The sequence below is a fragment of the Formica exsecta genome, unplaced genomic scaffold (genome assembly GCF_003651465.1).
Source record: "Formica exsecta isolate Colony F162 unplaced genomic scaffold, ASM365146v1 scaffold138, whole genome shotgun sequence".
Lineage (NCBI taxonomy): Eukaryota > Metazoa > Arthropoda > Insecta > Hymenoptera > Formicidae > Formica > Formica exsecta.
In genome coordinates this window covers 1,528,035-1,553,834 of record NW_021848711.1, presented here as the reverse complement: position 1 = coordinate 1,553,834, position 25,800 = coordinate 1,528,035, and the positions used below count along the sequence as shown (strand labels likewise).

The 25,800-nt window shown below is 39.7% G+C and overlaps 1 protein-coding gene across 1 annotated transcript in view; it reads left to right on the top strand.

Moving 5' to 3' along the window:
- The window catches only part of LOC115246064 (AF4/FMR2 family member 4), a 92,760-nt gene that overhangs the window by 60,097 nt on the left and 6,863 nt on the right, over nucleotides 1-25,800 (top strand). Inside the window, 1 exon segment of the mRNA XM_029824651.1 lies at nucleotides 24,874-25,279. Coding sequence (XP_029680511.1) covers nucleotides 24,874-25,279 — 406 coding nt within the window.

Below are 25,800 nucleotides of genomic sequence, written 5' to 3'. Positions count from 1 at the left end.
TATATATAAAATTTACGAATTGATTTGTTTGGCTTTTCAGAGGCTCATAAATGAATAAAATGTTTATTAATGTAATTTTAACAAAAAAATTGCTTTATGTTTACTAATTCGTATTATTTGGATTATTGCGTATAAATTTTTTCCACCTACATTGCTACAGTATATTGTTTCGCTTCTGGCGATAGCATCGTTCAAGGGAACGGTTACGGGAATTCCGTTGTCGCCGGGTAATGCGTTAACTCCTTTTGCCCAGACAAGCACGCGTCGAATTTACGAGTCGCCGGCGGAAACGAATGACTTCCATATTTTCCAAGGAGCGCGTTAAAGTTCGCGCGTTAATTGTCGCGCGATTATTAACGCGACCTCCTGAAAACTCGTCGCGTCGGCATCGCGACAACTCTCGTGCTTCACGGGACATTTAATAAAATTGTAACGCGTTCCATGCCCCGCAGACGCGTTTTTCTTTTTCCAGTCGAAAGCGTGTGTCGTTAACGGCAAGGATCAGAGATTTTTTTTTAGCAAACATTTTAGAGACAAAGCCGTTGGAAATATTTTAATTGAAAAATTCCCGGTAGAGAGAGAGAAAGAAAGAGAGAGAAAGAGAGTTGATGTCCGACATGTTTTACGGTTGTAAAAATATGGTATCTTACTCGCTGTTATTTTTTCGACGTAAAACAAAACATGCGTAAAATGACAACTATGATATTATTATACGCGGAAGAATCAAAATATCACGAATCTGTGAATTTCAAATAATAAAATTTGTCCTCGGTATCTTGTAAATTTTAATTTTTGATCTCGTAAACACATTCGCCTTTTCAAGAATTCCTCTACAGATCTTCGAATGACTCTTTAAGTGTATCGAAGATTCGCGAAATTGGAATACAACGAGTTCCATACTTGTCCCTTTCGTTCGTTCGAGTTCGCGGACCACTCGTCTCGAGAAAATTCGTTCAACGAGGGCGCCTCGTGTCGGACGTGATGAAAAAGGAAACGGGACGAGAGGCGAAAAGAAGCACGCAAGTGAGAGGAAGCCGGGAGGACCTGTTTCTCTCCGCGGAGAGGAGAGCGGAACAAACACGACGTGTGTGTCGCTCCCGTCCGGTGGCGCGGGGCGAAACACAATGTTGCATTGTAGCCCTTGACGGGCCGTTAACCCAGGTCAGCGAGTGCATTCGCACACGCGACACACGCGTATATATCCCTCCGTGCCGTTTCTACCTCGCCTCATTCTCATCGCCGTTCTCGAATGCGCCTCGAACGCCTCTTCTCCTCGATATCGACGCGGCTTGAAAAATATCGAAGTGGTAGTAAATAACACTCGTTTAGAATTGAAAGAGAAATTACAATTGCAAAAAATTGAACCGTCTACATATATGCTAATGCAGAAACGCTCAACGAAAGCTTACGAAACTGCTAGTCTTGATTATTTTACGATAATAGCAATTTCAGTTCCACGGTGGAATTAAGGAGAGAATAATTTTCTCTACGAGAGAAAATATTTTTTAATTCGCGCGAGTCGGTATTCGCGTTCACTTAACACGCGGCTTGTCGGCGAAGCGTGTCGAGATGCTTCGTCCGGTTTTCCTGTCGGTCTCACGGCCGGAATCCTTCGCACCTGCACCGCAACTCTCTGCCCGATGTAGTCGGAGCCTATAGAAAATAGTTTCCGGTATTCTTGTCCGCATGTACATAATAATACTGCTAATTACTAATTATACAATATGCAAATATATGCAGGGGATCCCTTTGACAAATCTGTACGGAATCATTTTCCGAGCGCGATTCACTCTTTCGGAACAAACAGGATATAATATCGCGGAATAATCGCGGCGAATTTTGTTGCATCGATAAGATCGTTTCTGGCTTTTTTTTTTTTTCTAACGCTCGTTATATGACTTCCCATTGTTTCGTGCGCGATGCACTTTTCCACGGTCTCGCATATTCGCGCGCGACCCTTCTGACGTGATTGCGAAAACGCGCGCGCGCGCGCGATTGTTCGCATTAAGAGCGCCACTATATAACGTGTACCGGTGTCGTAATCATTTAAAGCCACCGCCTGAGTTATGTCTATGATCGGCGAACGTCGAGGCATTCGAGCGTCTCTCTCTCTCTCTCTCTCTCTCTTAAAGTTGCCCCTCACGTCTCGTAGCTTATTACTGTCCCGAGCAGATTTACTGGGTACGCGTATCCTCATTATGAACACTGGTATTCGGACGAGACATTAGTGTATCAAACGGTACATTCATTCTTACCAGTGTCTGTGGAAGTCGAGTGTCGATTATGCGTAGTAATTGTAGGGACTTGATAGTCAGAAGCAACGGTTAATCGAAATTATACAGTGTGTCTCTGATTGGAAGCGGATTCTCTATCCGCATGATTGTACTTTTTTAAAGCTATTGAGATGATCGTTTACATCCTTCAACGAAACTCTGAATCCTTAGAACGTGAATTATTACAAGATTCACTTGCTAAATCTTTAGAATTATAAATTTCTAGGATTTTAAAGTCATATATATTTACATATCTTTGAAAATCTTTAAATCCTTTGATTTATATGAGCCTTGACTTTTTAGTTCTTGCTATCTTTAGATCTATCTAAATCCTCTGAGATTTCTGACACTTCCAGTTTCAAAGATATTTCTTTTCGATAAAAAAGAGAAACAAGATTAAAAAATATACAACCAGGAAAGAATAATGACACTCTCGATCTTTTCTCTGTTTTGAGATAAACGCGTTTTCAGGTGATGTAGTACTTTCAAAAAAAAAATATCGAAGTGGTAATAAATAAAACACGTTTAGAATTGAAAGAGAAATTACAATTGCAAAAAATTGAACCGTCTACATATATGCTAATGCAGAAACGCTCAACGAAAGCTTACGAAACTGCTAGTCTTGATTATTTTACGATAATAGCAATTTCAGTTCCACGGTGGAATTAAGGAGAGAATAATTTTCTCTACGAGAGAAAATATTTTTTAATTCGCGCGAGTCGGTATTCGCGTTCACTTAACACGCGGCTTGTCGGCGAAGCGTGTCGAGATGCTTCGTCCGGTTTTCCTGTCGGTCTCACGGCCGGAATCCTTCGCACCTGCACCGCAACTCTCTGCCCGATGTAGCCGGAGCCTATAGAAAATAGTTTCCGGTATTCTTGTCCGCATGTACATAATAATACTGCTAATTACTAATTATACAATATGCAAATATATGCAGGGGATCCCTTTGACAAATCTGTACGGAATCATTTTCCGAGCGCGATTCACTCTTTCGGAACAAACAGGATATAATATCGCGGAATAATCGCGGCGAATTTTGTTGCATCGATAAGATCGTTTCTGGCTTTTTTTTTTTTTCTAACGCTCGTTATATGACTTCCCATTGTTTCGTGCGCGATGCACTTTTCCACGGTCTCGCATATTCGCGCGCGACCCTTCTGACGTGATTGCGAAAACGCGCACGCGCGCGCGATTGTTCGCATTAAGAGCGCCACTATATAACGTGTACCGGTGTCGTAATCATTTAAAGCCACCGCCTGAGTTATGTCTATGATCGGCGAACGTCGAGGCATTCGAGCGTCTCTCTCTCTCTCTCTTTCTCTCTCTCTTAAAGTTGCCCCTCACGTCTCGTAGCTTATTACTGTCCCGAGCAGATTTACTGGGTACGCGTATCCTCATTATGAACACTGGTATTCGGACGAGACATTAGTGTATCAAACGGTACATTCATTCTTACCAGTGTCTGTGGAAGTCGAGTGTCGATTATGCGTAGTAATTGTAGGGACTTGATAGTCAGAAGCAACGGTTAATCGAAATTATACAGTGTGTCTCTGATTGGAAGCGGATTCTCTATCCGCATGATTGTACTTTTTTAAAGCTATTGAGATGATCGTTTACATCCTTCAACGAAACTCTGAATCCTTAGAACGTGAATTATTACAAGATTCACTTGCTAAATCTTTAGAATTATAAATTTCTAGGATTTTAAAGTCATATATATTTACATATCTTTGAAAATCTTTAAATCCTTTGATTTATATGAGCCTTGACTTTTTAGTTCTTGCTATCTTTAGATCTATCTAAATCCTCTGAGATTTCTGACACTTCCAGTTTCAAAGATATTTCTTTTCGATAAAAAAGAGAAACAAGATTAAAAAATATACAACCAGGAAAGAATAATGACACTCTCGATCTTTTCTCTGTTTTGAGATAAACGCGTTTTCAGGTGATGTAGTACTTTCGATGGATACTGTAGTGCCGCGTGGAAGTCTCGTAATCGAGAATCGCTTTATAAGCATTACGTGACGATGCACCAGTCCGGCCAGCCAAGCTTTCGCTGCAAACGGCAGCGGCGACTTGGCCGCACGAGATCTTAGCGCATAACTTTAAGATTCATTGTCTCCGTTGGTCTCTGACGGAGAAGCCGATGACGTTGGTGGGCGAGAGACGCTCGCACGTACATAATTCTGCGCGCGCGTGTGCGTGTATGTATGCGTGCGCGTGTGATATGGGCGTCGACCCGGTCCTCTCTCGAGAACGGCATTTCCCGATATATACACGCGTGCGCGCGCGTATATCTTTTCTTTTTCGTTCCTGCCGAAAGAACGAACGAAGCTGAATAAGATGTTCCGGATCTCGAGAGGAAGGGCACTTATCGACTCCTCTTTAATCCTCCATCGACATTTTACTCGTGTTTCTTCGACTTATTTTGCATCGTTATCCTGTATAAATGCCACGTCCACATCGTCGACTGATTAACAATCCAATTTCGAGTAAACGAGTCTTTACCCACGGACGATTTTCGCTAATGAACGATATAGTAATTCAAAGTGAATCCTCGTTAATCGAATCGAAATCTCATCTTCGACGCGAGATATCTCATTTATCGTCACGTCTTCTAAGCCAGTTACGCTTTAAACCTTATCTCGCCTCGTATCCGCTTACGCGAACGGACTTAAACATCCCGAGAATCGACAAATAGTCTTTGTGCCTTTATTCAAGTTTTGTTGGCCGTACTGTTGGCAAACAGATATAGGCAACGTGTGTAACAATGTTTAGTATTATTAGGTTCGTTACGGGTGTACGTGTCTCGTTTTTTTACTATCCCGTAGCGTTGTTTAGAATCAGCTGGACCACACTCTGTGTCGGTCCTCTCGGGCCCCCGCTGATTCTAAACACGCGGAACAACAAAAGTGACTCGTGCAAACAGCTCAATAATTCTAGATAAAAGACAAACTGTGTCGAGGGCAGGAAATTCGCTTTTCGAACTTTTTTTTCCTCCGAGACAAACGGAATTGTTCGAGAACAAGCCGTCGCCCTTCCACGAAAAGTCGAAAACTGCAGAGAAGATCGAGACTCTAATTACTTAGTGCGCGCACCGTTCTCTCCTTTTTGACCCTTTTGGGCTTTCTTCCTCGAAACTTAGCCCTCCGACCGGCTCGCTCTTCTGAAATTTTAATCAGCATCACTAGCGGCCTTCTTCTTCTCCGCGATTCGTCGTCTATAGGGTCGGAGATAAAGGCCACGTCGAGACGATAAGAACGACGATAAAGGGGTTGATAGGAACGATAAAGCCGAAAGGAGAATCTAAGCTCCCTAAGCCTACGTTACTACTACGCTTAAAAGCTGCCGATGTATTTCCAGTACAATAGAGTCGTGATTAAATTCAGGATTATAAGAAAAGAGAAAGAGAGAAGTATTTATTATTACTCGATAATGAGTAAATTTCAAAAGCTAATTTTTTACACAACAAATATCGAAAAACGTTACATGTGAAATAACACAGAAATGGGGGGGAATGGTTAAAAATTATAAATTGCACTAAATCTCTCTTCAACAAAGTTAAATCAATCTAAATAACTTCCTCTTATTGAGAGATTAATTTCTTTTTCAGAGATAATGGTTAAAAATTATAAATTGCACTAAATCTCTCTTCAACAAAGTTAAATCAATCTAAATAACTTCCTTATTGAGAGATTAATTTCTTTTTCAGAGACGTAAAGATGTAGCAAGATGTGTGACATAACTGAAGACGGAAAGACTTTCTATTTATTCCATTTTCTTTTTCATTTACATGCTATTCTTCACTTTTCTGCAATCTCTCTCTCTCTTTCTTTCTCTCTCTCTCTCTCTCTATCTATCTATCTATCTATCTATCTATCTTTCTCTCTCGTTTGTCGAACATCTCTCTCTCTCTTTCTTTCTCTCTCTCTCTCTCTCTCTATTTATCTATCTATCTATCTATCTATCTTTCTCTCTCGTTTGTCGAGCGAAATGATTTCCTCCCTGCATGCGGCGAATTTCCGACCGCGATCAACATACACATAGCCACTTTCGTGACCGGAATAATTTCCATGCCAGTCCCTCGCGGGGCCGTCCTTAAACAAACCGATTGCCTAAATAGGGATTAATTATAGGGATGATTCTCTCCGCAGGGACAATCCGCGGGCGAGCCGGCATTCGCGTGCGTTACGCACTTTTTTTTTTTCAGACGATACGCGCGCAGGCCGGATGTAACTGTTTGCACGCTACGGTGAGTGACTTCCTCTTTGACTCGAGCGATACGCTCGGGTTGAATTGCTGGAGAGTTTTATAATACCGGAGAAATCGGACGCGCGAAGTAACACTATAACTTGGCGATAGATGAATCGGATGATCGATCGATCGTATGTACGCTGGCAGTTAATAATCCTATCTTGAAAATATTTATTCCGTAATTATCAATCATCAATGCGCCATAAATAATCGTCGCTTCGTAATTCTTTACGCCTCTTTCATCGATTCGCTAAAGTTTTTGGTGTCACGGATAATTTGCGCGATTGATAATTAATTATGCAACACGGAGAGTACAATTATATAAACGCGTATCTTTCATTTCTTCCCAGATATATATTTTTTTCGCAATTAGAACAAATTTAATTCAAACTTGCAACCGATATTTATTTTCTCACCGACTGTGAAAAGCAAATCGAGAGTATCGAAAATAATTAAAAGGTTGCATTAATATGATTATAAACGGAAGAAGTATCGGGTCTCGACATTGTCGTCCACGGTATCGTCGAATTTCGACGATTAGCACGTTTGTTTTGCACACATCGAGAGAGAAAGAGAGAGAGAGAGAGAGAGTAAGTACTCTGCGTGCTTAAAACGGTCCGTCGATCTCGTTTCCCGGCGAGCCCGACCCGACGTGAGAACACAAAGGGGATTTACCGACGGGTAAGTTGCGGTATACGGGGGTGATACTCTCCCCCGGGCTTTTAGCTCCCTTTTGTGTTCCTCTTCTGACGAGACAAACTCAGGAGTACGAGCAAATTATCGTTTGATTTGTAAATCAAACGCTCGGACCGCGGAAAATTGAGAGAACGCCCTGACAAAATATTTCATCGTTACGCGACACAAAGGCGTCGTTAACGATCTCCGTAATCGGAATGCGCTTGCTTCATCGATCTGATACGGATTCGTGTACTGCTAAAAGCGAGCTTCTGGTTAATTTGGGTCTTGATGAATATTAGATACGTTGCACGCGTTTAAATTGCGAATGTCTAGGGAAGATTATTTCTGGAAAATAATTACATTATACTATGGCACTAGAGATAGAAAGAAATTGTGAATAACGGAATTTAATAACTATATTTTTAATAATATGTAATCTCAAACGCGAGAGATAGAGAAAATAATTCGATAAAAATACCAGTCTCTCTCTCTCAATTAATCTGTAGCAAAATGTAAAGTATTCGAGTACTCATGAATCGCGGGCAATCTAAAGAATTCTCGTACGCGTATCAAAACTTACGGATCTATGGATCTAACGATCTATGGATGTACGTACACGCAACGTTTCCTGAACTCGCTAACTATATACAGAGAGTTAAAACTCTCATTCCTGTATACTTTTTCTGCAGACTTCCTGCGGGAAAAAGATAGAATCGTACGTCATGTACGCGAATTAGTACGTCGATCTTCTTCCCCCTTTATTATGAAGCCACGCACTTTCCGATAAGCGCGCACCGTTTCAGAACGGGACGAATTCTCCCGTCGATCCGGGCGACGGCGATCGTCTATGCAAATATTATGCAAGAGCGACGGCGCGATTGTTCGATTTGCTTGTGTGTTATGTTCCGCGAGCGGCTTATGCAAATAACACACCGTATGCAAATCGTCACTGTGGACTTAATGCGTGCTCGCAGTCACGCGTGTCCTCCTCGAATCCTTCGTTCATTTCATTCTCGCTTTCGCAATTCACTACTCGACAAATGTCATCGATTGTCAATCGCGAATATCGATTGTCATTCGCGCATTATTGCGAAAGTATATGACCAGAAATGAGAGTAGGTGATTATAGGAAAATATTGTATTACTCGCTGCATTTTTTTTTTTTTTTTTTGAGAAACAACCTTCCTGAAAGAATTTTATTTAATTACAATTAAATACTTCTAATCTGGTTAATTTAGGATTGAGTTAGTATTCGGAAATTTTAGTCTTTTAAATGGAATCTCGCTAAAAGAATCAGTTATACGAGATAAATTAATAATAATATATTTTGTTAATAAAATTTGACCAAGAGTCTTGTTCATTTTTATATCTGAATTTATTATATCTTAAAAATAAAAAAAATTTAACATGTATATAATTCTAAATTTAAATACTAATTATACGAATAAAAAAATATAATATACTATATAATGTAAAATATTAATTATACGAGAAGTTTTATCGATGAAACACATGAAGAGCAGTGTTTTCATCAAAGATCAGTGAAATACTCACTGATCATCGGTGGAGATCTTGTTACTGCTTTAATCAGTGATATATTTTCGCTGATTCAGTGTAATAAGAGAGTATACATAATTACACATGCGGAAGCGACACGTCAAAAATGTTGCTCCTTTATCATTGTTATACTAACATATCATGCGTATGTCGTATATGCGTAAAATAAGCCACGTTTTATGTCACCCTCATATCACCTCGCGTCATTCTCGTGTCACTCACGCTATTTGCTGCGCGATATATTTTGTATCGTTCTGCTATCCTTGCCTCGCGCCACGTGTTGTTTCTACGTCGTGCATCACGTCACGCATTGTTTAGTATCAATGCTGTGCCACTTCGCGATACTTCGCGTGTCTCGTGTGTCACTTTATGTCGCTTTCGCGGCATCTCCCGTTACATCGGTGTGATTTCCTGTCTCGTTACGTCCGTTCGTCGTGCGATTCTCCTCTGTTGTCGTTCCCGGAAGGCGCTCTCTTCGTTCCTTTCTTGTGCCGCCTTTACGCGTGTCGCTTCTCAACGCCTTTCTTATCTTGTTCATATCATCGTCACACGCTGTATGAAGAAAACGTTCTCTATAGCTTGAAAATGAAAACGTATCGACATGAAATACGTATTAAAAAGTTTCAATTATAATAATTTAAGTAAAATACTAGATAAATATTAAATAAAAATACTTGTAAGTATTAGAATTAAAGATTTTTGTATGAAGTAAATATTACATTGTTGTTTTATCAAAAAAAATAATTACATTTACGGCAAACTTGAAATACTTCTAATTATGCTGATATTTGCATTTTTCTTTATTCACTCGAACTCGTGAATATTTCCGAGTACGGCGAAGCATAGACGTATAAATCTTATCCGGCCTTTACATCACGTGCTCGAGCTGCCTTTTATCCCACCCCCCTTTCCCGTCCTTAATTGACCCGTACCTTGGCATCACAATTTCCGAAGGACGCGCGCGAGGGCGATAATTATAAGAGAAAAAAAAAAAAGAGAGAGGTGAGGAAAAAGGGCGAGCGGCCGTCTCTCGGGGCGGAAGTGACCATAACAGGACGGAAACGCCCTTGCGTTACGTCACGAGCAGCGAAACGAGCGGGCGTCGGTCGCATCGAACGCTCTGTGCACGCGCGTGTCGCGCGCGCGTGTGTGCGTGGCAATATGTCACTTGTTACAAGTCGTGTACATACTACGAGATACCGCTTGTATACTTCGTCTTCGAGTCTTACTTCGAGTCGTACTTCCGTAAAGCGTGTTACACCGCACTCGCATCAAATTGGATGCGAGCAAGTGCCTATCTTACAACGCATTTATCCACTTATTTACACAACTGTCAATTATTTAATTATTTCTCCATGGAAATTTAAGGGAAATTAATTTTTTTTTCTTTTGTTTCTTCGTTTATTCATTCTTCTCTTTCTGTCTCTTTATCTTGTATTTTTCTATCTGTCCGCTTGCTTTTCTTCACCTGTCCATCTTTTTCCGCGCATTACGAACTCACTCTTTTTCTCTTTTCTCTTTTCTCTTTTCTCTTTTCTCTTTTCTCTTATCGTTTCCTCCCTTAAACTGTCCTTTTCCTTCTGCCCGATTGCAAGAATGCTCGGAGTACGGTCGTCTCTGATGCTTATATAGGATCACAATGCTCATTCCGCGCTTCCGTATCGTCACACCATGCACTGGGTGTTCTAAAATAAAAATCATAAGTCAGACTTATTTTTTTCAAAATAAAAGCTTTACAAATATAAACTAAAAAGTTAAGTAGTAATAAGATCTCACCATTATTCCCTAATTAATTTATGGCTTGTTCGAGACTACTATAATTATTAAACATTAAAAAAATCAGACTTGTGATTTTAATATTTTTTATTTCATTCTTTCATACATCTATATAAAATTACTATTAATTGTTTTAGAATAAAATATATAAATAATTAGTTAACTTGTGTAAATCATATTACGGACATTTCATTTTTTAGTTTTTTAGTGTACTATGAAAAAATATATGCAAAGAGCGAGAAATTACAATTCCATCGAATTATGTCAACATGTATAAATTAGCGCGAGACATTCTCTTTCTCATAAATGAACAGCCCACGTGCAGCGGCGCGCATTCTTGCACCCAAACGCACATCTATATAATGAGGCCGAGGGCCGAGGTTGGGAGACGAGTTTGTTCGCGCGTACTTTTCTACCTGAACTGAACTGTGCGCGCGTGCATACACGGTGACTCAACGCGAACCGGATCGTGCATCGGTCGGCGATGTGACGCGACGCGACGCGACGGCAGGGGAAAAGGGAAGGGAGCTATCCCATCCTATAGGATCTCCGGCAGGATAAACCGACCCTCCCGGTCATCGCCATCCCTGTCGAATAACTTCCCTTTTCCCCGTCCCTTCTTGTACCTAAACTCTTCGCTTTCTCTCTCTGTTTCTTTATCCCTCTCTCTCACCCCGTCACGTATGCACCATGTAGAGACCCCTACACAATTCGGTTTCCATTCCAGTCTTCTCCGTGCCGGGCCACAGGATAGATATAGCACAGCACGCACGAGTCTACGCGATCCCTCTTCCTCTTCTCTCTTTCACTACGGCCCCCTTATAGCGTTCGAACTGGCTTCGATCGTAGCGCGTTATTGCGTTCTACACTAAACGCATTCTGTACGCGCAAGGTTTCCTCCTCGAAAGTTATTCCATAGTGCACGAGTGAATCTTCAAAGCTCTTAATGCGGAGAAAGCTACGAGTGAGTAGTTGTCTCCACGTTGGAAATTAATTTCGACGTGATTACTTCTCTGTGATTGGTGCGATCGTGCTGATGGCACGTGTGATTAAGTCGTGTCCGTGACGCCTGAATAGCGAAGGTGCGTTCGTGATTGTTGTTGATAATCGAAATCACTAGTGAAAGGTCTTATGTTGCGATATTAAAAGTTTCGAGGAATAGGCGATACGAACGTCGAGACAGGAATTTGCCGCCTCGAGCAGTTCCGTACGTTTACGAAGAAGCGACGTGAAATTCCGAGGCCCTTCGAAATCGCTTTTCCACGAGCTTTTCCATGAGTTTTTCGCCCTGCATTGATGGATGACGGGAGCCAGCTGTTTCCGAGGAGGGTGAGCCGTTTCGAAAGGTCGTCGCAAGCTATTTCATCGATCGATTGCACGCCATAAAGGGTGTACAAAGCCCGAAAACTCATCTTCGAACCGTACGTGGCATGGTGCAAAAGTAAGCGTTTTCACATTTTATTTTACACGAAATATAGGTATACGTATCTACGATCCGACAATCGGCATTTTGTATTATTGAAATATACATTGTTTCACCGATATCTTCGACAATTAACAATTATATTAACATAAAATGAGCTACACATTAATTTCTCTGAAATTAATTTTATGTGAGAAAATGTTTTAAGTGAAAATTCAAAATTTAAGTATCTCTGTTCGAAAAAAAAAAATATACATATTTTCTCAAAAATAATAATAATTATAAACTAGTGCATAAAAATAGATGGGGAGAAATAAGAAAGATGGCAATTAAAATTCGGACAAAGTCGAGCCGGTATTCGACAATAGAAGGTTGACGAGCGATTATGACTGTCGCCGTCTGTCGCAGCATAACACGCGTTCGCTACCGTATCGATCATAATGGTCGACGAGAGCCATCATTGTCTACTTACCTCTACCTACCTACCTACCGGTTTACAATTTAGAAGAACCACGTTGCCGGTGAGGAATCGAAATGCTGCCATGCCCCGGCTTTTCCAGCTACCCTAAACCAATAAAGCCACCCCCTCTTTCGACTGTGCTCTGCCTGCCGTTCGTTCGTTCGTTCGTTCGTCTTAAGAGAGTGCAGCTGTTCCTGCCTGGTCCGATCTTTTTCTATTTCCACTAACATTAGCTTCAACACAGGGGCTTCTCTCCTAGCAACTTCGACACTTTACCGTGCATTTCAGAGGAAAATCGACGAATATTCGCGTTTAACCGCGTGTGAAGTTCAAATTTTCCGTAAAATTTGCGTTTAAGTCAAGCGGCGAATCTATGAAATGGTTAATTCAATTATAATAATAGATTCTATAATGTGCATTCTGTGATAAGATAAAAAGACATTATTCATATTCTTCGACGTTAAATATCTCGGTAATTAAATTGAAATTTCGCAAAAGTCGTAATTAAAGTCGGCTAAAGGTCGGAATATATAATATAAATAGTATTACAAATTTCTCATAAATATATATATTTATTTATTACAGGAATAGAAATAACTAAAGTTATTTATAGTACGCTATTTCCTATAGTCGCTGCGTAAATGCATCTTGCTGCGCGAGAATATATCCGAACACACAGGTCAAAGATCATAAAAATTACTCGGCACGGAGATTTTATCATGATTTTATCGGCAAGATTATCGCCTTTCCCTTAAGTTTAAGACCTAACGGCGCGCAACATATTTGCATTCTCGTAATTTGACTTTTTCTTGCACGATTATCGCAAACACGCGCGCATCGTCTGCTTTTCTCTTTTCTCCTCTCTCTTTTACTCTTTTTTCTTCGCTTTTTCGTATGAAAAATAATATCGTTTCTTGCGGTGACGCGAAACTCGTACTCGATTTCCGAGTTCTACTTTCGAGAGCTAGCAGCATGAGGTATCGTGCGGCGGGATAACGTTTAGGATCTTTCGAGGATCTTTCGGGGACTATAATATCTCTCTACAATCTTCTCTGGTTCCCTCAACCTCGTTGTAATTCCAAATTCGAGCCACGTACACAGGACGGCGACGTATTACGACGGTCGCGCTTTATCTTTCGTAGAAATTGTTAACGATATTACACGTCAAACGTTATCTCGTGTAATCCAGTTGGAATCCTTTTCTGAATCCTATATGGGATACTTCTGGACAGCTGCGTGCATAATTCGAAATGAAAAAAAAAAAGATATGAGTCCCAGCGATATATAAAGGTACCGATATCATAATTATCGCCCGCATCCTGTGGATTAATTATTCTTACCTCTACGTTATTATTCTTTTATCATAGAGACTAATTACTCTTCCGTCAGTTATTCGTTTATTACAATATATACTGAGGGATATAATTATGCATCGCATTGTGCAAATATTGCATAAATCAAAGATTATATCCGCGCAAAGCGGATATGATATAGATAGTAAATGGAAAATAAAATTGATTACTAAATTATTAAATATTTATACAAGTACGTACATATGAAGATAGCCTACGTTATATTGCATCTTATTTTATAAATTTGGATCATTAAATATCTCACTTAATTACTTTTTTTACCGTTTATAATTTTATTCTCGTATGATTTAAGTTTATACAATTGGAGCAACAATGGAATAGTTTAATTTGCGCGACTTAATACACTTTAAATGTGATTTTACATTCAAAGCGTCTTAAATAAATTAGACTTAATTCTCACCGTAAAACTCTGTAAATAACTTTTCCAAATATCGAACGTACGCTATCCACGCACTTTTTACCTTTCTTTCTCACCTGACCGGCTCGAAATGGCCAAGTGGACGCGTGCGAGCCGCGGGCAAGGTTCCTCCTCGTCTCGATAATGAACTTGCACGAAAGTTTCGGAGCGACGAGGACGAGAGGCCCGAAGGGAAGTCCGACCTCGGAGTAATGACATCGACGAGAAGAAAAAGGAGAGAGAGAGAGAGAGAGAGAGACCAGAGTCTGCTCTCCCGCGCTCCGTTGTTCATTTGTCCTTCTTTTCGTTTTTCTCTCCTTCGCTCCAGAGTGCGTCGAATTCGAGACAAGGTTAGTGTGTCGTACCGAAACGTACCGCAGGGTTTGGCAGGCCACTAGGGATAACGGAAAGAAAGAGATAAAATCCGAACGGGACGAAAATAAACGAGCCGAAAGTGACAAGCGCGTCACGAAAAGAGGGGTCGTACTCGAAATTGCCCTGCAGTTCGATTTTTCACCGATGGACACTGGAGTTTCAACACTGGAATGCTTCCAAAATTCGATAGTTGTCTGTCTAGCCGGAGTGATACACGATGTTACTTTACACCAGATATATCTACTTAATTCTCAATATATATCTTTAAAACGTAGACAAAAAAGAGACTTGAATGGCTTTTGTGTTTTTCATAATCTCTAAAATTCACTTCAAAATTATATAGAAAAAAAATTTAGAGTGAAATTCTCTAATTGTTCTGTGAAAGATAGAGAACAATTCTGCTCGCCTTGATCGGCCTTATATTCGGTTGACATGTTACATATTTATTTACGCATGAATAATGCAAAGTGCAAGAGATTATTACATTCTGATCGAGATAAAGTGATGTCTTTCTCAATCGCATATTCTTATAATGTATACGCGAACGAGACGGGGGTAACTTTGGTAAACGTATCACTATATAACGCATTCGCGTGGCATTAATTATGGACGGTATGCTTCATGAAGACTCGGGGGAAACCTCGACCTCGCAAGGTCAATTTTTAAACGAACGTTCTTCTTTTTTTCGCGGCGAGGAAAGGGGGCCAGGATAATTCCTGCTTCAATCTCGAAAGGGGTTGATTTCCTTCGCTTTCCCTTGAACTCGCGCACCTGCGTGCTTTTTTCTATTCTCTCTCTCTCCCTCTCTCTCTCTTTCTCACTCACTGAGTTTTACATGACGATGTTATAAAAATTGAAGTGGTTTGCAAGTAACATAGATGCATAATGGGCCAAAGTATAATTAACGCGGTGAATACTTAATTGTAAGATTTATGATATCCCTTTTTTTCTTTTTCGCAAAAAAAAGTCATCGCTCGTAACTTGCATGTGACGTCTACATTTAGAATATATAGAAAATATTCTGACACTGTGTAATTTGTACGATATAAATATTTATACTCGATTATCGTGCTACACGTTTAATTTCGCTTAGTCGCGTCATTAATCAATATCCGACAAACATCTAATCGGCATTTCATGTAAAATACGTGTAGACATCTTTTATAATCGCGATAATTATATAAAACCATATTGCAGCGAAGTAATTAGGATATGACTAGATAAAAAATCGAGATATAATATTTTTCAAGATAACGACGCGACAGATCATTTCAGTAAATTTTCTTTCCTCTTGCAGTTTTTTTCTTTTACCTTTTTTCTGCAAGTGCATCCCTTTCATTCATCACGATTCTTTCCCCTGTCGCGAAGTTTCTCTCACTTTTCGTGTTATCATGCATTACCTTGTTTACCTTTTTTTTCCCTTCGATCGGTCATGCCTCCGGAGCGTTCCTAAAATATTTACGGCTCACGTTCCAAAGTATCGAGATCGCGTTTTATGAAGTGATAACTGTTCGCGCGATAATTTGCGAGCGGGATCTCTCTCTCCTCTCTTAAATTGCGTAGCGCGATTATAGTCTTTGTGAAACTTCACTTTATCACGCCAACGGCACGACGGCTGCAACCATAACATTTGCCGTGAAGATTCGTTACGCTTGCCTCGTGTTAATATGATCGCCAAGCGACGAGCATGTGGCTGTGCAATGCTTCGATGAATAACAGCAATACGTATTTTTACAAGTCGACGGGAAAATGAAATATATAGAGTCTCGATTCCTCTCGGTTATTTCACGCCGTGCGCGTAGTAACTATATAAATAATGTTACGTAATTATAGATATTTTCAACACACGCTCGCGCAGATTATTACGAGAATTCCTTTACAAATAATCTTACGCAATATATCCAGCATTATCGCATAACGCACGTGTAAAACATCCTCTACACAATGATTGCAACTTTGACTGCGTCGTTCGACTCTTCGCGAATTAAAATCGTACGAGTAAGATCGATTAATAATTGTCTCGTATCCAATGAAAGTAATCAATTCGACAAATGGTTCGGAAATTTATTCGCGCAGGCAACTTATTCGATTCGTCGATTTAATTTCTGTAGCGAAAGAAAAAAAATGACGGAAAGATAAATATAAATAATTAGATATAAATATAAATAATTAGAAGATAAATATAAATATTTCCGAAACGAAGATAGGAAAATGAAAGGGAAGAAAGCGACTATAGAGAGGAAAAGAGAGGAGTCTCGATATAAAAGGAACGGCGATTAAACGCTTAAACGAAAAAGCTTCTCGAGGCCGTTTCGACACCCCGCCATTCCCTTCCATCCTTTTCCAAGGATATTCAAATGGGATCTTAACGATGTCGGATCACGCGATACTCATTCGCGAAACTACGGAAACTCCGCCGACGCGAATTCCGACACGAGACTGCGGTGAAACAGTTCGCGATCGCGAAATCGGAAAGCGATGGAAATTGGAAACGGCATAGACGTAGCCACGGGAGGACAGGAAGTCCCAAAAGTGCAACGGTACATTTGCAACTTCCCGAGAGCGTTTGTAACTTTATACTCCGTCGCTCTTTCTCTGACATGTGTGGTCCCAGAATAAAACTTTCTGAGAGTTGCGAATAAGTAATTTAGATTTAATTTGAGGTAAATTAAAATACACACAAAATTATGAGATAAATAAAATTGAACAATTAAAAATGATTTTGATTGCTTTTTTAAATTAGAACTAAACTGCAATATACGGTTCTATGAAGGCTCGTAAGATTAAATGCGCGGCACCTTATGCATCGTATAGGCTTTTGAGAGAAGAGGCGAAATCGCGTGGGCACGTAGACATCTCTTCTAAGAAACGTGTCTCCATCCGTTATAACAGGTTACAGCCCGCGTACTCTGAGAGTCCATGTGTCTCTCCTGATGCACAGCGACCTCGGATATACGCAGTGATCCACGAGTAAACTCGCTTCGCGGGCGCATTAGCGTTCTTACATCTGCATTCTGCAATGTATAATTAATGTGTAATTTAAATACTGCACGATGACAAGCAAATTTAGAAAGATAAAAAGTAAAACCTTGTTGCGATGAATATTATCCCAAATGATATTTTATTAATAAATTGTTCTTTTTGTATGTAACTTAATTAAGAATAATTTACCTTTTTCTTTAATTTTTGATCGCGACTTTATTAAAGCCATTGATGCTTCGACAACTAACATTCTTTTAGAAATAACGGAGAAAATGTGAGACTTTTAGGACACCCTGCGTATACGCCCACCGTTCTTCGTCAACGTGCACGCGTATGCGTGGGCGTGTATGTGTGTGTGATGTGTGTTATGTGCGAGCGGTGTGCGATCGACGTAACGGTTATTCGCCGAAAGTGAGTCTCCTGTGTCTTCTGAGTTACTGTCTCTTTCGCCGCCGTCTCCGCATGATCTTCTTCGACCATGTCTCGTATGAGATTTTACTTTATACGCACCGGTTCCTCTTCATGGTTTGTTATTGTCTCATAAAAAGTGCCACAAATGCCATTTTCTCAATATTATTTTCTTTTCGTTAATACTTAAAAGAAATATCTTGATTATATTCTTATTAGAAGGAACATTAGATATTTCCATTTCTTCTGTGTATTTTTTACACAAATAAGTATCTACAATATTGCCGTTTTCCAAAGTTTTAACTTTACTAGTTTTAATTTTACTTCCTTTTCTAATTGATTTTTTAATATTTATCGCGTCGCTTTTATGTCGCGTCCTCTACTTTTATTCCGGGGCCACACTTTTGTCGCGTTTTTTTAATATTGGTGAAAAAAAAGGGCGGGTCTGTCTCCGTACTGTGAAGAAATTCTAAACGATCAAAAATTGCGAAGAGAACGAAACGGCTTGTAACGAAAAATGGAAAAAGAGAAAGCTAACCACTACCACCATAAGAAGCTGTCATTAAATTAAGTGCTGGTGACATTAGGGCATTCAAGGTACAAAGGTTGAGAGATTTTACCACAAGATTTTATTGTGGCGCTATACCGGGCGATCTTTTTTCAGATGAAAACGTATGTCGTTGCGCGCGTTTACTCTCCCCTATACGCTCGCGTATTAAACGCACGCGGAGAAAGGCGAAGGGCCGCGAGATGAAAGGGCAGCTTCCCGAGGAGAAGCGGGATAGTAAAAGTCGCATTCGATCCGGAGGGACTGCCAATCAGTCATCTTCCGCTCGAGGGTGATTTTGTTCCTCGTCATACAGGCAGGGGGAGGGTGTCAAGGGTCAGCGATATATTGGACTGAGTTCTGTGTGATCTATTGTCGTTGGGAAAGGAGGAAAAGAAACGCCAAGCAACCGAGAAAGGGATTCAAGCCCGAATGAGGCTCGAATTTCAACGTCCTCCGTATGGATTTCCTACTGGAGGGATAAAAACGAGGGAAAGATTTACCTTCGAGCTCGAGGACATGTCAATTCTCGCTGAAAGACAAACTGCAGTGTCGAGAAAACTACAACAGGGTATCTACTCCCTGAAAAAAAAAAGGAGAACCAGGAATTTTAAGGAGTTTCTTTTATTTTCTTTTACCTGGAAAAATTAGGGAATTCTCGTAGAATTGCATTGGGACTCGACGAATTTTTAAAAGAATCTCTCTTTGATAATCTTATATTATAAACAGTCAACAATCCGCCAATAAGATAAAAAATGAAAATGTTATGAAAAATGTCTATTTTATGAAAGCTATTCAGTTTTTCTAAGTATATTTGCAAATCTATCACTTGAAACTTAAGTGGCTTCGTGTTTTTTTTTTTTTTTTTATGAATGAGTCAAAAGCATTAGAAGAAAACGCATACAATGAAAAGACTTATTTTATTTTCTTTACTTGGAATTTTGAATAAAATATCCCTCAGGGGATTTCCAGTAAATTGTTTTACAAAATTTGAGTAGGGACATCCTGTATAAGGTCTTGACTATAATAAATAAAATAATAAGAAATATAGAATATTATGAAATAATAAAAAGAAACAATAAAATTTGACGTAGAATTATCGAATATATTTTTAACAGCGTAATATGTATATTTTAATCATAATTTTAATTCTCTAGTTTAATAGCAAATTCAGATATTTTTTTAACAAAATATATTGTTTTATGAAATTATCTCATATAATATATTTATCTCTCGTATAATATTATAAGATATATTTTAAAATATCATTATTTAAATGAGCCATTACCACTAACCGGTTTTTTCCATTGAGATTTGATTGTTTGCAACCGAAACCGCTACTTATGGATGATAATACACTGATTCCATTTAAGGAGGTGTAATAATATTGAAACAATGTTTTTAATTAATACGTTACACAATGTCGTACGTACAAAGTATGTCACCGTCCGCTGATGTGTCTACATTTGCGGTAAATTGCATTTCATTCATCCCGACGCGTCCGTGACTCCACGAATTCCAGCAGCTTTCACACGCACCCACACACACGTGCCTAAACGATTGCACGTGTGACTATTTTCGTTCATTGCTTTTTCGAGCGTTATACAGCTTGAGTCACGTTAATTCGCCAACTCGCACGCCGCATCGCCGAGCCGGCGCTAATACATTATGTAAACTCTCGACGATTACCGGTTGAAGTCTAATTATGTATGGCACGGCAAAAAAACCTCTTCGTCAGCCGTTGTACCTCAAGTGCCGGCGCGGTTCATACTTCCTCTGCCCCGAGAAACCTCTTTGGTACTTGATATAAATAAGTAGGAACGGAATTAAAAATTTAGCAAATTTTTAACGGCAGTGGAAATCGATTAAATTAAATCGGTCGATCTAAAAGTGATCTGATTAAGTATGCTTTATAAATATGAAATATTTAATACTATCTACTACTTTTTTTTTTCTTTCTTTCTTCAATTCTCTCTTTCTATTATATCTATTATAAAAAAAAAATCTCTACAAATTTTTTATACATTTGCTCTATATCTATTTTCAACATTTATTTAGAAATATTAATCTATGAAAATTGAATACATGTCAAAGAATAGAACGAATGTGTACAAAGAGATGTATGTCAGCAATACGTGTCAGCGATATATGCATGTTTGTTTTATAAAATTTACAACAAGCGATAACGATGATATTTTTATATAAATATTGATAATAATGTTATTATAATTTAAAAAATAGATATCGTAAATTTTGCTTTCGAAATTAGCTTCTGACACTATAAGAAAATTCATCAAACTTAAAATATAGCATTACAGTAGCCTATAATTAATATATTATTGATTAATTAAAGAACTTTTAAATACACTCCCGCTTTCGAATCTCTTCAGAGGTATCTGTCATTCAATTATACGGCCTATGCTTCACTAAGATTTATCGCGGCTTAAACTTCCCGATGGTCCTTCGTGGTCCTTGAAGTGCCATCGAATGGTCCGTCCACTCAATTTCCCGCGACCTATACTGGACCCCAGACAGCGAGACAAGATCGTCGTGCATCGAGCGACGATAGGCAGGTCGACATGCCGTTCCGCTTCTCTCACCCGTTATCATCGTCCCTTTCCAGCGAATTTCCAGCGGAAAGGGCGGAATTCCGCGTGCCTGCCATCGTGCGCGCGTGCGCACGCACATTCGCACATTTATTCGCATGACCATGGCCAAGGATCGGCGAAATGGACGTAGGTCAGTTACGCGAAAGCTGCGCGCGATTTTATCGCGCGCCGTAAATATCATTTATTTCAGTCATTACGCCATGCGTTACGCAATTAACATGCGGATGTATAATGCATGAGCGTGTGCATTTAACGCCGCCGTGGGCCCTTCTCGGATTTTCGCACGCGGTCGCCGGAAATCCGATGAAGGCGCGCAGTCGCTGCTGCTGCGATTTCGCATATTATTTGCGTGCACGCAGATATATCTTCGCGGCAACGACGAATTAAATTAATGCTTTTTTATTGTCTCTTGCATCTTGCTCCGAAAAATGCGCATCATTATACATCTTTTTGCAAATAGCGTCGTCCAAACGAGAAAAGCATGTTTTTACAAAAACTTATCAGAGTCTAATCGTTATAATTATATCTCGTTACATATATAATTATATTTAGTATATATTAACGTCTATTATATTAAATATTATTACATTTCTTGAAGAATGTATTATTAATATTAATGTTCAATACGAGGAAATTTTATATATATCGAGACTCTTTATTGATAAAACATTACTTTTTAATTTAACTCTTATCTTCTTTGTCGATACCGTGTTTGAAATAAGAGAAAAGATTTTTTCCTTGTCTCTTGATATGTGTTATCATATTTATACTTGATAAAAAGCGCGACGTGTTATTTCATAACAAACTTTCTTTAACAAAGCGATTCAATTCTCCCTTCTTAGAATGAAATTATTTTTGGAACTCGTTTGCGCTATTACGAAGAAAGTTTGGGCGAAAAAATTCGAAAAGACGTCAGTTGGCAGTTTGCGAACATAAATTCGTGTCGCTCTCTGGAAATCGTGCAATACTTTACCTCCGCTTTGTTCGAGTCTCGCAAACTTCGGGTCCCCGCAGTGGGTGGACAAGTTGGCGCGCTGCCGTAATAATAACCAGCACTTCCGTACTTTCGCAACTTTCGGGCGAAAGGGACGGGATTCGCGGACTGCTCTTACACGCGTGCTTGTCGTGAGTATAGGTCAGTTATGCAACTGTGATGCCGCGACCGTCATCGTCCGAGACCCCACTTTCGTTCTCTCTCGAAAAATCGCGTCGTTATTCCTGACGTCTTTTTATCCTCTACCCAACTGATCTAATCGCATAATTGTTTTGACGTAGGTATTTCGTGCAAAGAACGATAATCTTAATATTTATATCGCGTGCGTGTAAATTAAAATAGAATCAGCTGGGCGAGAGGTGGGAGAAAACTTTATTGTGAGAACAATGGAAATTTTTTTTTTTTAAATTATTGTTTTATCAATACTGTATTTAGAACTGTATTTGGGGCAATTACGATTTCATCAATAATACGATCACATCTAAATAAGAGTGTTCCGAGATAAAAGGAAAAATACGCGATAATTTTATTTTTGAACGCATACGTCAGCTTCTGCGATAATTTATGAACAAAGAATTTTTAATCGCGCGAAAAGAAGGAGGGAGCAATCGATCGAATTTGCCATGAGTGATTCGAAATTAGAAAGGATGATTCGATGGACGAGGAATGAAGATGAGTCAATAAAACGGCGCGGCACGCGCGTCTTTCTGCCACTTGCCGCCGAGACTGACTGACTAACTAACTACGGTTACGCATTGCGTAAACGTCGTCGCGCGCGCGCGCTATCGTAACGTGGATGGAAAGGTCAGTGTCTCTCTTTCTCTCGGGTGTGACGTCGTCGTGGTTCGCGCGCACAACACACGCAACGAACGGACGTCCCGAAATATCCGCGAACGGGAGAGGAAGATCGCGCCGGTTTTATCCGGACGCGCGCGCGCGCACGCGGCGGAGGCGGGGGACGTTGATGTCGATGTTTTTTTTTTTTCGTCGTTCTTTTTCGCGGCCACACTTTACAGCCGACCGGATAATTTACGGCCGCTGATATACGCGACGAAACGGTCGCGGAACGGCGGACTTCTTTTTTCCGCGGTACGAAACTTGTTTTATTCGCGTACGAACGAGGAGAACGTGGAATATGAGAATGTGTGTGTTTGCGAGATTTTTTTTTTGGCACGCTTTTTCGAGGAACCGACAATAATGCGGAAGATTGCCGGCTTGTAACGGCTTGTCATGTTGTTATCGATTCGCGTGTTTTTCATTCACATTTAGCGGTAAACGTGACCGTCTCGTGATTTTTGTTCTCGTATTTTACATTGAATGGGCTCGGCGTAGTAAAAGTAAATCTAGCATAAAACGAAGAATTGGATATGAAATAGTCTCGGTCTTTATTGAAAAACTAAAAATTCTCTTCTCTTTATTCTAGTGATAAAGAGATATATCTTTTTATAATAGTATCAATTACACATTTTTTATAATAAAATAATAAAAGTCATTATTTAAGAGATTATAAAAGTCTAACGAATCAGAAAAATAGAATACTTTTTATCATCTGATAAAATTTTTATTTAAATAAAGAGACAATTTTTTTTTGTTAAAAGATATTTATCTTGATTTTATTATTAAAAATATATATGTATATAATTTTATTTATATACATTTTATTTATATACATTTATTATACTTTATTTTTAATTTGCTTAGATAAAACTTTTATACGATATTAAAAAGTATCCTATCTCGATTTACTAGACTCTTATCTTTGATAATAATTTTTATATGTTCAAGTACAAGCAGAGAAGCGGCAACTTCCGTGCAAATGCCTCGAAATTAGATTGCTATTAACAAATTCGATAATGAACCTGGAACGCGCGTCTACGTGTTTTTCAGCGTCTATATATTTCCTCGCGCCTCGATTTGCCTGGAAATTACCGAAACGGCTCGTCGTACCGCGATACTGGTAGAAGCCATGGAACCCGAAACGACGACGGGGCCAGGCCAATTGGCAATGTCTGGGCCTGTAATTAGGTTTGCGTTGGTGGTAACGTCATTACTTGGTAAGCTTGCAATTTCCTCGTGGCCGCCGCCACCGTCGTCGCCGCTCGTCGTCTCCAACCGGTTTCCTTCGTGACGGTTCGCGGTTGCCACGAAGCCGCTGTCGACCGGCCACCGGACTTGTTTCGCTTGTACCTGGGGAGAAAAAAGGTGCGACCGGAACGTGGCAAGGGACGACCAGCCGTACTTTTATTCGGCTAAATTGTACCAAAAACGCAACAACTATCTTGAGAAATCTGCAACGATATTTTCTTATTGTCCGGCTTCAGACACTGATTAGATAGGATCAATTATTATCCAATATTTTTTTATTGGCATTTATAAAAAATATCTTCATTAGATTGACTAATTTAATGCTTTTGACTCGGTTAGAAAATATCTTATCTTCTTAATTTAACTAGCGCACAAATTATTAAGGAAAAATTAATTATTAAAAGGATAATGTGACAGAAGTGAGACACATTTCTTATAATAATATAATAAGACATAATATAAGGATAATATAAGATAAAATATGATATAATAAGGATAATAAAATAAAAATATAAATGTAATAACGACATAATACAGAGTAAATGTAAGTTTTGGAACAAATGAGAGAGAAAGGAGAGAGAAGCGCAAAAATTTTCGCTAAATTTACGAATCGAAAAATTTACTCTCTTTTTCCTTTTACTTAAACTAAACTGATTCAATCTATCTTTGCGTGTTGCAGTGGAGTCGCAGTTTCTTGCGGGGAATGCAGCAGCAGCGGCACCAGCGATATCACGGAACCGGGCTCGCCGTGCAGCACCAGCAGCGACGAGGGGGTAGCCGCGTTACGCGGCACGTCCGCCAGTCCGTTGCTGCCGACCCAGCCCAAGCTGGCGCCGTCGTCGCAGATCGGCACCAGGCCCCAGTGGCCCTGGACCCCGCCGTTGGCGGCGACCGCTTGTTCCACCACCGCGTACAAGAGGCTGAGGGGCGAACCCGAGGCTGGCGCCCTTCCGCGCTCCGGCGCCGCCGATCCCACCTCCAGGGGTGCCGTCAAGGCGAACGGAAAGAACGGCCAGCATCACCACGAGTCCCAGGGCAAGATCACGGAATACTTTAAGACGCAGATCAAGCCACAGCAGCCGAAGGTTGGTATACATTTTTACTCCGAGGTGTGTGAACTTCTCAAAAGTCTAATTCATTAATTTTTTTTTTTTTTTTTTTTGTAAATTTCTTAATGTTGGTACTAGAGCACTAATCACATGAATGCTCTGGTATTAAAAAATACAGAAATTTACAAAAAGTGAAATTGATTCTGAGAGAGGCTTATATGTAAATATCAAGAAGCAAGTATATTAAAAGAGTGAAGAAAGTAATAGAAATATTAGGGTGAAATAATAAGGATGTCGGAGATAAAATTTGCTCCCGCAATTTTAAGACATTTTTCCGTAAAAAATGATTTGCCGAAAGCGCTACAGGTATCCGACTCACAATTTCCTTTTGTTCGGAAAAAAAATATATATGAGTTTTGGAAGGTCGGCTTTGAACGATTTGTGAGTTGGGTATCTATAATAGTCGGCTGCATACTCGAACGTAATGGTATCGACAAATCTTGAGCTTCGAGTTGTATGAAACTTTAGAATCTTTGAGGAATTAATTCTCGAAAGAG